The sequence below is a fragment of the Polistes dominula genome, unplaced genomic scaffold (assembly GCF_049000335.1).
Source record: "Polistes dominula isolate Pdom_NZ unplaced genomic scaffold, Pdom_raw_medaka contig_29, whole genome shotgun sequence".
Lineage (NCBI taxonomy): Eukaryota > Metazoa > Arthropoda > Insecta > Hymenoptera > Vespidae > Polistes > Polistes dominula.
In genome coordinates this window covers 1293742-1308688 of record NW_028300865.1, presented here as the reverse complement: position 1 = coordinate 1308688, position 14947 = coordinate 1293742, and the positions used below count along the sequence as shown (strand labels likewise).

General features: G+C 27.7%; 2 protein-coding genes across 2 annotated transcripts in view; both read right to left on the bottom strand.

Moving 5' to 3' along the window:
- The window catches only part of LOC107066343 (uncharacterized), a 112286-nt gene that overhangs the window by 95655 nt on the left and 1684 nt on the right, over positions 1-14947 (bottom strand). The window contains exons 2-24 of the mRNA XM_089175072.1: positions 12875-13194; positions 12364-12786; positions 12088-12292; positions 11223-11408; positions 10907-11061; positions 10721-10822; positions 10079-10196; positions 9855-9987; positions 9395-9626; positions 9107-9316; positions 8813-8924; positions 8553-8736; positions 8280-8455; positions 7691-7879; positions 7419-7622; positions 6993-7342; positions 6659-6921; positions 6388-6574; positions 6112-6303; positions 5822-6033; positions 5665-5763; positions 4730-5011; positions 776-856 (exon numbers count right to left, since the gene is read on the bottom strand). Coding sequence (XP_089031198.1) covers positions 776-856; positions 4730-5011; positions 5665-5763; positions 5822-6033; positions 6112-6303; positions 6388-6574; positions 6659-6921; positions 6993-7342; positions 7419-7622; positions 7691-7879; positions 8280-8455; positions 8553-8736; positions 8813-8924; positions 9107-9316; positions 9395-9626; positions 9855-9987; positions 10079-10196; positions 10721-10822; positions 10907-11061; positions 11223-11408; positions 12088-12292; positions 12364-12786; positions 12875-13194 — 4615 coding nt within the window. The remainder of the gene's footprint in view (positions 1-775; positions 857-4729; positions 5012-5664; positions 5764-5821; positions 6034-6111; positions 6304-6387; positions 6575-6658; positions 6922-6992; positions 7343-7418; positions 7623-7690; positions 7880-8279; positions 8456-8552; positions 8737-8812; positions 8925-9106; positions 9317-9394; positions 9627-9854; positions 9988-10078; positions 10197-10720; positions 10823-10906; positions 11062-11222; positions 11409-12087; positions 12293-12363; positions 12787-12874; positions 13195-14947) is intronic.
- Positions 1377-3020, bottom strand: LOC107066362 (F-box only protein 7). Its single transcript, XM_015320907.2, has 3 exons — positions 2568-3020; positions 2206-2472; positions 1377-2133 (listed from the first exon to the last, which is right to left on the bottom strand). Exons 1-3 carry the CDS (start codon positions 2708-2710, stop codon positions 1770-1772), a joined length of 774 nt encoding a protein of 257 aa, XP_015176393.2. The 5' UTR covers positions 2711-3020; the 3' UTR covers positions 1377-1769.

Genomic DNA, 14947 nt, shown 5'->3' with positions numbered 1-14947 from the left:
AAAGGTTTTAATTTAATATAAAAAAAAAAAAACCATCTCTTTTTACCGACTTTCGTAGTACTTTCGAACGAAGGTCAATTGAGCTACAAAAAAAAAAAAAAAAAAAAAAGAAGAAAAAAGAAAACTCTTTTCTACATTTGCAAAGACACAACACAACACAACACTCTTTTCAATGTGCCCGTTGGCATCATTTTTTACGAAGCTTTTTACGAGACTTCCTAAACTCGCCAAAGGAATGAAGAAGAAGAAGAAGAAGAAGAAGAAGAAGAAAAAAAGAAGAAGAGATAACCCCTTTAAGTTTCTTTTTTTTCATTTTGTCTTCTCTACTCTTTCCTTGAAATTTATAAATCTAGCGACGTTAATGAGTCACGTGTTTTATGTATCCGGTTAATGTTTTGCATTTTTTGGTTTTTTTTCTTTTGTATCTTCCTGAGTTTCAATTTACTCAGTCAGTGTGATGATGATGATGATGATCCGTTCGTACAAGTTGTGTGTGTTGTTGTTGTTGAATTTCATTGGTATTCTTATTGGAATGCGGATAAACCTGCTAAGAATAAAAAGATACGAAGAACCTGACTGATTCATAGACATTTCTTCTTGACTTCTATCTAATTTTCAAGGTGTGTAGTATCTATATGTCGATAACATTCTTCAAATATTAATAACATTTGTAATATTATTAATAAATGAGTTTGTGTGATACTGTTGTACCATCGGTCGTTTGATTTCAGCAAATTTCTATGATATAAAATGGGACTAGATAGATATCACTTACCGGTATCACCGTTTATTTGCGAACTGTTACGTTCTTTTTCCACATTGTCGCATGTTGTTAAAGTCTTAGTCCTCTCATCGTCTAAAACCAAAATATAATATCGTTAATATGTATAATAACACTATTAATATAATCTATATTTATTATATCTAATTAAATTATTCAATGTAATAATGTATTTATGTATTACAATCTACGAATTATATACTATATACTTAAATGTATATATATAGGTATAATAGGTATAATATTTAGATATAATACTATATACTATTATAATATTTATATTATATATTTTTAATATAAAAATAAATGTAATATAAGTAATTATATTAATAATATAATTAATAATTCCTATTTTATCACTAATATTAGATATATAGTATTCTAATTAATATTATTAAATATTATCTTATATATATATATAACTATTATACTTGAGTAATAATAATTATAATAATTATTTAAATACACGATTATATTAAAAGCCAGTAAAATACTTTATTTGTTATTTTGGAAAGGTAAATTACGTTGAGAAAATGTTGTAGAAAAGTTTATCAAATCAATAACAGCAATATACATTTATTTACATTACAAAATATTTGTTTTTTTTTAATTTTTTTATTAATATTATTATTATCATTTATTCATTGTAAATAAGAAAATCTTTATAATATATTGTTTACATTATACAATAAGTATAGTATATGTACAGTTATCCTTCCATTTGTATGAGATTTACTTGAATACGTTTGATTCCACGGTCCATATGTCATTACGATGCACTATGACATTCAAAAACACAGATTCTTCAGAATCTGATGAATGGCCAATCTTATTTTTGAAATTGCATTATTGCGTGTGATTTTATTTATGCTGTTACCATATTATATTTTCCTAATGTTATATATATAGATATATATATAAACCGTTCATGGAAGCAACTCTAATAAATGGAGAGATATTTGATTTCACACATTGTCCCAAAATTATTCTATAGGCACTTTATATCATCTAAATAAAATTGAAGATAAATCATAATAAGGTAAATTTCTGATGTTGGCAGCACTCGTTTTGGATTGTATATATTTTCTACGATAAAACATAAACCAAGTTTCAGGTATATTTTTTTTTCCTTTCCAAAATCATTTTCGTACAATCTTTGCCATAACCATTTTTCTTTACACAACATGTTAAATTTATGGGAACACTGGGAAAGTTTTGTCAATGAATGAACATCTAACATTTGCAGAATCTTTAATATCAATTCTATGGGTAAACCTTGAAGACTAGGATTGGTAATACCAGCTTCTGTTAAAATGTCTGATCGTACTCTTATAATTAATTCATTTTTGAACCTAATGGATTGAAAATATACAGTAATATAAATTTCATTTGATATTATAAGTATATAACAGATATTAATTTACCTATCAGATATTTCCTTAAGGTTCATAAAACGATCACCAACGTAGCCTGCAAAAGGATTCATATATTTGGAAATCCTTACGGCAGCACTATATATATTCTTTTCGTTTACAGTTGAAAAGAAATTCAGTATTAATCTATCTCCCGATATTATAGCTAATAATTTGCATATCACATTAGGTAAATTTTTCAAAAACAGTTTGATCTCATATGTATCTTCCATAATTTTCCATTGGCTTGGTGGTGTAAATTGTAGTTGTTTGTTGTTTCTAAAATTTACATATTAATAGGTTATAATATGTATACATGTATAAATGTTAATTTATAAACACGTATGAAATTTTGAACATAATATATTTCATACCCGGTAGATGTTTCTTCTAGTACGTTAAAACCACATTCCGAAGAAAGTACGACAAACAATGCGAGAAAATATTCATGTTGTGTCGTTGTTTCATCCAAAATTTTTAAATAATCCTCCAATAATGGCGACGATACGATAGACATATTTAATTCGTACTAAATATAATCGAAATATATATTTTTGTTACTTTTTTAATTACGAACGAATGTATCTTAACCTCAAAATTTGATCACGACACACTGACAGCAATAATAGTTTGTAGCAATGTCATCACTACTAAACAAGCGAAACATTCATAACTACTACAGCGACATCTGCTCAACTTAAAAATGTAAACATAAATATGTAAATCATATGTTCCATAAAACAACAACAACACACAACAGATAAAACTAGTCAAATGATTATTTGTTTAAATGAATTTTATTTATTTATAATTTGGTTAAAATTAATAACTACTAGCGACATCTACACGACTTAAAAATGTAAACATAAATATTCAAATCATATGTTCCATGAAACAACAACTACAACAACAACACACAACAGATAAAACTAGTCAAATGACTATTTGTTTAAATCAATTTTATTTATTTATATTTTTGTTAATGATCAAATGAACAAAATTACGAGTAAACTGTATTATCATGCATCGATAAATATGCACAATTATCATTTCTTTTTCGTTTTTTTTTATGAGAAAAAAAATTTGTGAATTATAAAAAAAATGGTTTGGTTCGATGAACTTTTCATGCATAAAACAAGAATGTAAAAATATAAACAGGATGTTAAAGAATCTGTCGAAGTATTCAAACGTTATCATATGATAAGTTATCATCCTCACTTAACCTTATCTGACACTTTCCACTAATCGTTTATCCTTATCATACGTTGTGAAAGCTAACCATAGTCCTAGGGATAATAATAGTTATTTTAATATATTACTATTGACCTAGTAGATTTTTGACAGTGAAACAAGATCATTTAAACAATCATCAATTGACATTTTCTTATATTTTTCTAACCAACGATATTACAAAACACAAAAATGTGAAATACACTAACAAAATGAACAAATAAATATTTGTTTGATTTTTTTTTTTTTTTTTTTTTTTTTTTTTTGATGGAAGTTTTATACAACTGAACAAATTTATGAATAATAAATTTAAACAGTATGCATGAGTGATAGAAATTATTTTAATTGATAGATAACATGTAAGGGATTAACAAGAAAATTATAAAACACCATCATCGTCGCCATGCTATGTGCTAATGTAAAAAGCATTTCCCAATCCTCCCGTCCACCCCACCGGCACCAATCTTTCTCTCTAACAACACAGTGATGTAAACCTGAGAAACGTTATCCGGTGCTTTTTATTCTTACGATTCTTTTCGCAATTGTTAATAATTAATTTTTCTTCAAAAATTACATTTCTATTTTATTTACAAATATCATTCGACGATTTTTCTCATTCATATTTCCCGCGGAAAATCCTCAACTTTGAAATTTCAAATTTGAATTCTCTACTTTTCGATACCTCAATTATAAATATGAATTTTTGACAAGAATATAAATTTAATTTGTTAATTAAGAAATATTTTACAAATTATCGTATATTTTTTAAACAAATAATCACCTGTTTTTTTTTTGTTTTTTTTTTTTAACAAAGAAAATATTCATGATAAAATATAAGGGAATGACACACATCTCCTTCGGGATTTGTATTTACTTGTTGTGACGTCATTCTTGATAATCGAAATAGTGCGATAAACAAGAATGGTTTTATGTGTCATCATATATTATTTATTCGAGATATTATTTTATTTTATTTCATATCGATAAGAAATAATGTTGTTCTTATCTTTAATTTATAATGAACTATGAATTATTTTAGTTTATTTTACATATATTACTATATAGTTACTTTAACGTATATATTGAAAATAAATTAATTATATTATCGAAATTTTTGAATAATAAATAAATGAATATACAGAATATATTTGGTACGGGGTAATATAAATCCTTGTGACGTACCTGTCCGGCATGCAAGAGCGCTCCGTGCCACTTGTTGCATGGCCGCGCTCAACAACTTCGGTTTGAATAAACTCAACGATAGGTATGGAAAATGTAAAAATGATTCTAGATTGATTTTACTAACCAGAAATGGTACACCTTATCGTCTCCTCTTCCTCGTTCGTCGTATCCGATAATGTTGTTTGTCCATGAGACATTACACAAGTCACTAAACTTGACACTCCGGAGTCACACGATTCGGCCATTTTCAGGTTAATTCGCGTTAATCCGCACGGTGGCCACTTACCTCGTCGCATTCGAATCCGAAACCTCTTTTTCGAAACTTCCACGCATGCTTCTTGAACTTGTCGTTGTATATTTTTATCGTCAGATGGCATCACGAGTGATACCAATATAATGCTGACATCTAACGGAAATTACGAAAGATTGTTATTACTACTATATTGATTCATATTATTATAATATTTATAATGTTCTTTTTTTTTATTAATTAAAGATTACATCGAAGATTTTATAAATAAAAAAACAAATGATTTTAAAAATAGTTTAGAACAAATAAAAATTTCATTACGTTTATATAAACAAAAATTAGTAGATACGAAATATCAAATTACATTAGATTTAAATTACATTAATCAAATGAATGATTGATTGTACTTTTTTTTTTATATTATAATATTATATCATGCTCAAAAATATATATATATATATTGTACATCAATAATTTTCTTGCTAAAACAATTAATTAATATTAACGCGTTATTAATTATTTAATATTATATTTAAACAATTAATCGACAACGTTTGAAAGCACAGTTTTTATCATTTATTACACGATCTCACACGTTCACATAACTTTGAATAAATAAAATAGAAAAAGTTTGATAAATAATTACCACATATACACACATCAATTCGATATCAGAAAAAAAGACATTAATTGTGGGATTTATTTCTAGAAGTCCCTTTCTATCTAATGTCAAGAGTTAACTAAAAGATTAGCTGGGGGTAATGTTACGGTACTGTGACCGGAAATGGCGTAAGGAAGAGGTGACACACCTTTTATCCATTTGCCCTGTTCACAACAATAACATTCAACACTGCTCAAAGTCTTCATGAAGACCGTTGTTACACCACCAATTATTAATAATTGGGCACCTACAAAATAATAACAATTTCATTATATATAACTTTGTGTTTGAATAAAAATGCAAACCTATCGATGCGGTACAATGACCGTGTCTTGCAATCGACATTTTGGCTTCTTCTTTCCATACACAAAGATGTGGATCCCAAATATCAATGCAATCAACACTATCTGTACTATTTTCAGTAGTTGAAGCACCACCAATTATGTAAAGACAATCGGAAATGACGTAAAGTGTTGCAAAACATCTGGGTGAATTCAATGGCTCTATCTTTAACCATCTATAATTTAGATTTTGATATTACACACTTTTTTTTGTAACATTACTACGACATAATTGATTATATACAATGACTCACGAATTGTGAACCGGGTCGTAACATTCGACATTCCTCGAGAACAATTCTTTCTTCGATTTTGTCATGCCGCCAGCGACCCAAATAAAATCTCGATATTTTATACCAGCAGCGCCAATCCTTGCCGTATACATTGGTTGTATTTCTCTCCAGATAGATTCAGTTGGATCAAAGGATTCAGCACTTCTCAATGCTCTGAAGAAATGCTAACGAATCGTCTTGTTGTTCGTTATATAAGACAAAAAAAAGTAAGCTCTTTGAACTTTTTAATTAACTCACATCCCATTTTTATCTTGACCACCTATAGCAAACATTTTTCCATGGCTTACTACGAGAACAAAATTTTTTCTTGGGGTTAACATGTTATCCTCGTTGTACCAAACCCTTGTAGTAGGATCATAACTCCAAACTGTACCAACTATGATACTTTTTCTTTGAAAATTATTTTCTCGAGGATCTGCACCTCCTATAAATACAAAAACATAATAAATATCCTATGTTTTATAATTTTTTAAGTAATATTTAAGTTAGTTAGGTTAGGTTAGCTTACCTACTAAATAAATACGACCTTTAAGGTAAACTACAGAATGATGATGTCGCGGTTCAGGAATCTCTCCAACAAATTCCCATAAGTTTTCGTCAGGTTTGAATCTATAAATGTCCTTGCCAGTTGCTCCAGGATGACCAAATTCTTCGTGTGGATCAACACCACCGAATATTAAGATTGATTCACGATCTGGATAAAATAAAGAATTATCCAAAAAGCAACCTTCAATGTTAGACCCTAAAATGCTGTTGCTCAATCTTTGTGGTCTGTAAAATCATAAATTCAAAGTTGCAAACTATTTTACAAGTTGAATGAACAAAATAAAATAGTTGCTCACAATGGTCTCGTGTAATTGGATACACGAGTTTGAATTTCTTTTGATTTTGTTAAACATCGTTCAGTATTATCAGCACTTTGATAACGAGTCCCATTTCTTTCAAAATTGTTTTTTACAGTTGCATTATTACAGGTATTCGTAGATATCGTACAGGTTCTTGGAGAAAATGAATCGTCAGGTTCAGTTTTGTCCGAATGAGAAAACGAATTAGTTATTTCATCACAATTACTGAAAAATGTTGGAGATTTTATTGTTTTGATTAATTTAGATGGGTCTGTTGAATATGACAAATTGTTATAAGACGTTTTCATAGGTTGCTTTTGATTTGGCAAGGTTTCACTCGTATCATACTGAAAAATACAATTTGTAATTTACTTTTTTTTAGATGTTAGTTCACTTAGTATCTACAAATTGATATTTACGAACTTGAAGTCTCGATTGATTCCTTAAATTATCCTTTTCCTTTTTTCGAGGACTAGAACAACCTTGTTCTAATCCATTTTCTTTGATGTTCTCATTCATCAAACTGTTTGAAATTTTGATTGGTTTCAAAGGCTCATAAATCTTTTGACCAATTGATGTTGACAAATGTTTTGCATTCTGTTTCTCCTCAGATGATGTTTTTTTAATCTAAAATAGAAAAAAAAAATAAATAATACAATATTAATAAACCAAAGGAAAAAAAAAAATTGTACAACCTCGTCATATTTTCTTCTAACTTTATAACCCCTGTAGGTGGCTTGTATCGTAGTAGCTGCATCTTCTTCAGACTTTGATGAATAAATAATCTTATCATGGGAATATTTATTAGCAGCTTTTTTACATTTCTTTAATGATTTTTTTATTAAAGAATCTTCCTGTTGAAACTGCTGTATTTCATTATTATTCTGAAAAATATATTACATTGCTATGGACATTTAAATAAATATATTTTGTTTTTTTTTCTTTTTTTAAGTTTACCATTGATTCAACTGTGAGATGAATTTTTCAACAAGTTACAAACTTACCCAAAAAATTATCACATTGTTATTTGTTTTGTCTTTTTTTTGTTTTGTTTATATATACTTCCATTAATAAATAATTTGTCAAAAATTATACTAATATCAAAAGATATAATAATAATAATAATTATATTATTTAAAACGATACAAAATAGATGAACTTATCAAAATGATATATATCATTTCAATCATTTGTAAATATAAATAAATGTTTTCATGGTTTTGATTGTTTAGATACCCTTCGATTGGTTGCATTTTGCAAGCAGTCTGTCGGTGACTTACTCACCACCACCACCTTCCCGTTGTTTCTATCCAAATTATTAAGGTACATGTTTAACATTTCTGGTGTCATCATTAAACCTGTTGATGATTCTGCAGGTATATAACTGCACGGTGATACTTTGGGTGTACAATATTTCGAAGTTTTTCCAACATTAGCCTGAGGACAACAACTTCCTTGACCTTAATACAAATTTGTATTTGTTTTTATATTTCATTTTTTTTTTTTTTAATTTTCTATTCTTTCAAATTGAATGTATTTTTAATTAATAAAATGTACCACTTGATTTCAATGTTTCACGATTACAATGACTTTGTTGGCAAATTGGTTGACGATGATAATCCTTGTTTAATGAATTACATAAACTTGATTTAGTTTGTTGCTTGTTAAACTTCAATTCTGATATTTTTGTCTTCTGATATTCTTCCAGGTATAATAAAAATTCTCGATATGTCACGTAATTCTGTAATGTTATAAAAATGATGAATATTAATGAATATTGAATAGCACAAATTGTGAGTGTTAATATCTGAGAATACCTTATCCTCTCCAGCCCAATTACGATTTGTTGGTTCTATCAAACCAAGTAAATCTATCCAGTGATAATAATCCTCAGTCTGATTGCCATACCAATATTTGATGATGACGAAACTTTGATTTACAAACAAATAATATATATTTTGAATATTTGTCAAAATTCATTTCATAGAGAAATGAGCCGTTTATTTTCAAAGTGGCCCTAACTTCATTCTTGGTAAGAAAATGCATATTATTGCCACTATTTCAAAAAATAAATGGCTCAAATATTGTATTAACAAAATGAATTCTCTTACGCTAAACCATCATCGACCATTTTCTGTACCTCCGGATAAGACATTAATTCAATGAATTCAGGATTTTCCGGATTTCTTTTAACATCGACAAGTTGCCAGGGTGCTATTAATCCAAATCTAACACATTTCAATACTTCTAGCATATATTTTTTTCTATATTCCCAATCATGCATCAACCATCTTACCGCAGACATTAAAACTTCCATCTCGCTAAAAAGGAATTTTCATAATAAAAATGATAATATTACAATATTCAAATGATTCATTAAATAATATTAAATTACATACCTATTAACACAAATATAATTGGATTTTAATAAAAGGCATAATTCTTCAACGGACAATTCTAAGAAGTCTTTCGTACTGACGAGTATCAAAAAAAATTTCATTATTCTAGGCACCATTAATTCCATCACTGCTGTATTATTAATCTTCTTTGCTTCCATGTATAATAAAAATGCAGTATTTTCCGAAAATAATTCATCGTTGTCTATAAATGCCCAACATTGTTCTTCTAATTCTAAACAAAAAACAAAAACAAACAAAAATGAAAGAACAAACAAATTCATATAAATTTCTATCATTGATATTATTAGATTGGCAATTAAGTCATTGGTGATTTAAATAGATAAAATTAACACCTATCGACAAAATCCTCAATCATTTACTTGCCACAATCCAATTATTTTCGAATAATCGAATATTGTTAATTTTAAATATATTGTATTATTGTTAATTGTTTTAAAACCTTTAATGCCAAGATACTGGGCTGACGTGAAGATCTCTAAAATGTTATCTCTACGTAAAAGATGACAACTTTCACTGGTGGGACTTATCATCCAATCGTAAATAATAGAAAATGCTTTGGAAGTTACAGTACTCTGTAAATAATTAATAGATTTAAATAAAGTTATTTGTTGTAATATACAGAGGTATAAAATAAATAAATAAAATATTCACAGAGATAGTTACCTCGGTTAAATCAATTTCTTTGCTATTTTTTTCATCGAAAAATGTACTATAACTTTGAAGTACCAAAAGATGACAATGAAATTCATCTTGACCTATTCTAACGATGCAATCAGCATTCCTAAAAACAATTATAACAATATCTTATTATATGTAATTGTATATGATATATGATTATAAATAAATAATATATATATAATTATAAATAATATTAATATATATATATATATAAAACTAGGGGTGCCCCGCCACGCATTGCTGTGGCTCACAATCAGTTCGATACACACGTCTTTAAGTCAACGAATTACCTTATACCGTCATCTTAGAATCTTATCGAACTAATAGAGATAATCATAACTCTTTGTTAATAAACAAATAATATTGCGGTTATAAATTGAGATATAAACTATCGTATCTTTCAAGTTGGATGAAACTGCACACAGTGTGCAAAATTTGATTAACATCGGTTCAGTAGTTTAGGAGTCCATTGCGGACAAACAATGTGACACGTAATTTATATATATTAAGATTATAATATATATATAATTATAAATAAATATCGTACAATTGTAGGATTAATGTAATAAAATATCTGAGAGAATATTTTTAAATTATATTATTAAATAAACAAATAAACAAACAAACTTGTAATTTGTAATACGCCTAGCCAGTTCTTGATACAAGTCAGTTTTATCAGGTAATATGACATTACCCCAATCTATTGGTTCCTCTTGCATAAGACCAAGCCTTTATACAACCAAAAATACATTCAATTAAATAATTATTAATGAATGATAATTTATTATATAACAATAGGGATAATATATTTACGATGAGAGTGGTACTTCATGCATGGAATGAACTTCGTGAGACGTGGTTTGTTGTATCGATTCGTTTTTCTCCATATCTGACTGATGAACTTTAGTTTTATATGGTTGTGTCCTTGGTTTATATTTCACTGGTATATCAGCTAACTTTTTATGAACCTTTTGTATAACACATATATATATATATATATATATTTTAAACTCTAATATTATGATAATAAATTATGCATACTTTTTTTTCATAGAAAGGCCGATTATATTATTTAAGAGAGAATATTGAGAGAGAGAGAAAAAGAAAATTATTGGATCGTTAATATTACTTGTAAATGATTGATGGCAGATGGTGTCACTCCTGGAGGAAGATCGATGAATCCTTGCCTAGTTGAAAAATCCGAAATAGATCTGTTCACGTCTATATTAGATTTGTCGAGTTCAGCTTTAACGTTAACCTTTGTGTGACGTGGATCTGCCACTAATACGCTTACTTTTTTCGATTCAAAAACAACCTGAATATAAATATGATCAATACTATCAATAATTATATTTTTAAAGTGATCAAATATTTGTATATATATATATATATATATATATATATATATATATAATTAGATGGACTGTAAAGTAATGTTGTTTTGTAAAACTTAAATTCAAACCAAATATACATTTTCTAACATGTTTGTTATTTTTCAATCAATAAAAGTTAATTTACAGTAACTACATATATATATATATAAATTTTTATATTTTTAATAGTAATATAATATTTAATAAATTAATATAATATAGTAAATAAATAATTTATATAAATTAATATTAATTTATTATTTATTATATATTATTTATTTAATTTATATTATAATTAATATAATATATTTATATTATATTATATTATATTAATTTTATATATACTAAATAATTTATTAAATAATTACTATATATATATATATATTATCACGTTGAGTGACACGTCAGTCATCAGTGACTGACAGCGAACTTTAGCTTAGGCCATGTCAAGCACATGTGTCTGACGTTCAACTTTACGTTCAGACACTGTCAGACACATGTGCCTGACATTCGACAACTATTACAACATAAAAATTGACATTTATATAAATGACACATTACTTTCTACTCCCCCTAATATATATATATACATACATATATGTACATGTATAAATATTATACTTGATTTGGAATAACTTTCAAATTTCCACTAGGAGTTGGTTGAAATGGAAAGACTCTTTTACTTTCATTAATTTCGTTCGTACTAAAACAAACTTGTTCCTTTGTAATATCTTTTGAACTGGTTTGCATATGTTGCATTAAAAAATTCAAGCTTGGTGATAACATCGATTGTTTCATTACTTTTTCTTCGCAACGATTTTTACTACTGTTAGTAACAATTGTTTAATTATTATAATAATTTTAATATTAAAACGTGTTTTTAATGGTTGTTCTTACTTGTTAACACTTTGAGATGTCAATTTTGTGATACACGAGTCAGATGGATAACATTTTTCATTCGTATTATTATTATTATTATTATTATTATTATTATTAATTTCGTCAGATTTTTCTGTTATATTTTCTTGACAATGATCGAATTTATTAGAATTTAGTATCTCTTCTTGAATAAAAATGGCAGGAGAATCTTTTTTGTTATCGATTGAACAAATTTGTTTCGATGATTTTTCAGACGTCGTTGTCCAATAATTTCTCATCGATGGTGTAACTTGCATCACTTTACTTTTATGATAAATATTTACATTAAATGCGTCAGTTTGTTGTCTGGTTACTCGTGAATATCTTCTCGAGGTTATCTTCTTTCGTGGAATTGAGTAACGTGGTGTCGAAGATTCTGTACTTTCGATCGGTATTTTTGTTCTACACACAATAGAACAGATTAGTAATTTAATTTTATAATTTGATTTTAAAAAAAATATTAAATGTATCATTAAATTCAATGATTTACAAAACAGATGAAGGATCTGAAGTGATGTCGGAACTTTGCAGACTGGAACGAATTGATTTTGAATCTTCCAAGGATTGTTTTGCAAATGTTTCTGGCCTTTCAGATGATTGTTCACCTTGATACAAAACAACTACGCTACTTTTGCTATTATTTGGACGTTCAATTGACTCCGTTTGTACGTCTTTACCTAGGTACACTATTAACAAATTTATTTCGATTAATTCAATACAATTTTTAAAATCATTTCGAAAATCATACAATAATGTACGTTTAATTATATGTTTAATTATAGGACATTTGGCAATTTCAGGGACGGTACTCTATCGAGCTTCGATATATCGAATTATCGATATATCGATCTATCGAATTTCGATATATCGATAGTTCGATAATCGATATATCGAAGTTCGATATATATCGATAGTCGATAATCGATATATCGAAGTTCGATATATATCGATAGTCGATAATCGATATATCGATAGTTCGATAATCGATATATCGATAGTTCGATAATCGATATATCGAAGTTCGATATATCGATAGTTCGATAATCGATATATCGAAGTTCGATATATATCGATAGTCGATAATCGATATATCGAAGTTCGATATATATCGATAGTCGATAATCGATATATCGAAGTTCGATAATCGATATATCGAAGTTCGATATATATCGATAGTCGATAATCGATATATCGCAGTTCGATATATCGATAGTTCTAAAATCGATATATCGAAGTTCGATATATATCGATAGTCGATAATCAATATATCGATAGTTCGATAATCGATATATCGAAGTTCGATATATATTGATATTCGATAATCGATATATCGAAGTTCGATATATATCGATATTCGATAATCGATATATCGAACTTCGATATATATCGATAGTCGATAATCGATATATCGAAGTTCGATATATATCGATAGTCGATAATCGATATATCGATAATTCGATAATCGATATATCGAAGGTCGATATATCGATAGTTCGATAATCGATATATCGAAGTTCGATATATATCGATAGTCGATAATCGATATATCGAAGTTCGATAATCGATATATCGAAGTTCGATATATATCGACAGTCGATAATCGATATATCGAAATTCGATATATATCGACAGTCGATAATCGATATATCGAAGTTCGATATATCGATAGTTCGATATATCGATAGTTCGATAATCGATATATCGAAGTTCGATATATATCGATAGTCGATAATCGATATATCGATAGTTCGATAATCGATATATCGAAGTTCGATATATATCGATAGTCGAAATTCGATATATCGATAGTTCGATAATCGATATATCGAAGTTCGATATATATCGATATTCGATAATCGATATATCGAACTTCGATATATCGATTATCGAACTATCGATATATCGATTATCGACTATCGATATATATCGAACTTCGATATATCGATTATCGAACTATCGATATATCGAACTTCGATATATCGATTATCGACTGTCGATATATATCGAACTTCGATATATCGATTATCGAACTTCGATATATCGATTATCGACTATCGATATATATCGAACTTCGATATATCGATTATCGACTATCGATATATATCGAACTTCGATATATCGAACTTCGATACATCGATTATCGAACTATCGATATATCGAACTTCGATATATCGATTATCGAACTATCGATATATCGATTATCGACTATCGATATATATCGAACTTCGATATATCGATTATCGAACTATCGATATATATCGAACTTCGATATATCGATTATCGAACTATCGATATATATCGAACTTCGATATATCGATTATCGAACTATCGATATATCGAACTTCGATATATCGATTATTGAATTATCGATATATCGATTATCGACTATCGATATATATCGAACTTCGATATATCGATTATCGACTATCGATATATATCGAACTTCGATATATCGATTATCGACTATCGATATATATCGAAGTTCGATATATCGATTATCGAATATCGATATATATCGAACTTCGATATATCGATTATCGACTATCGATATATATCGAACTTC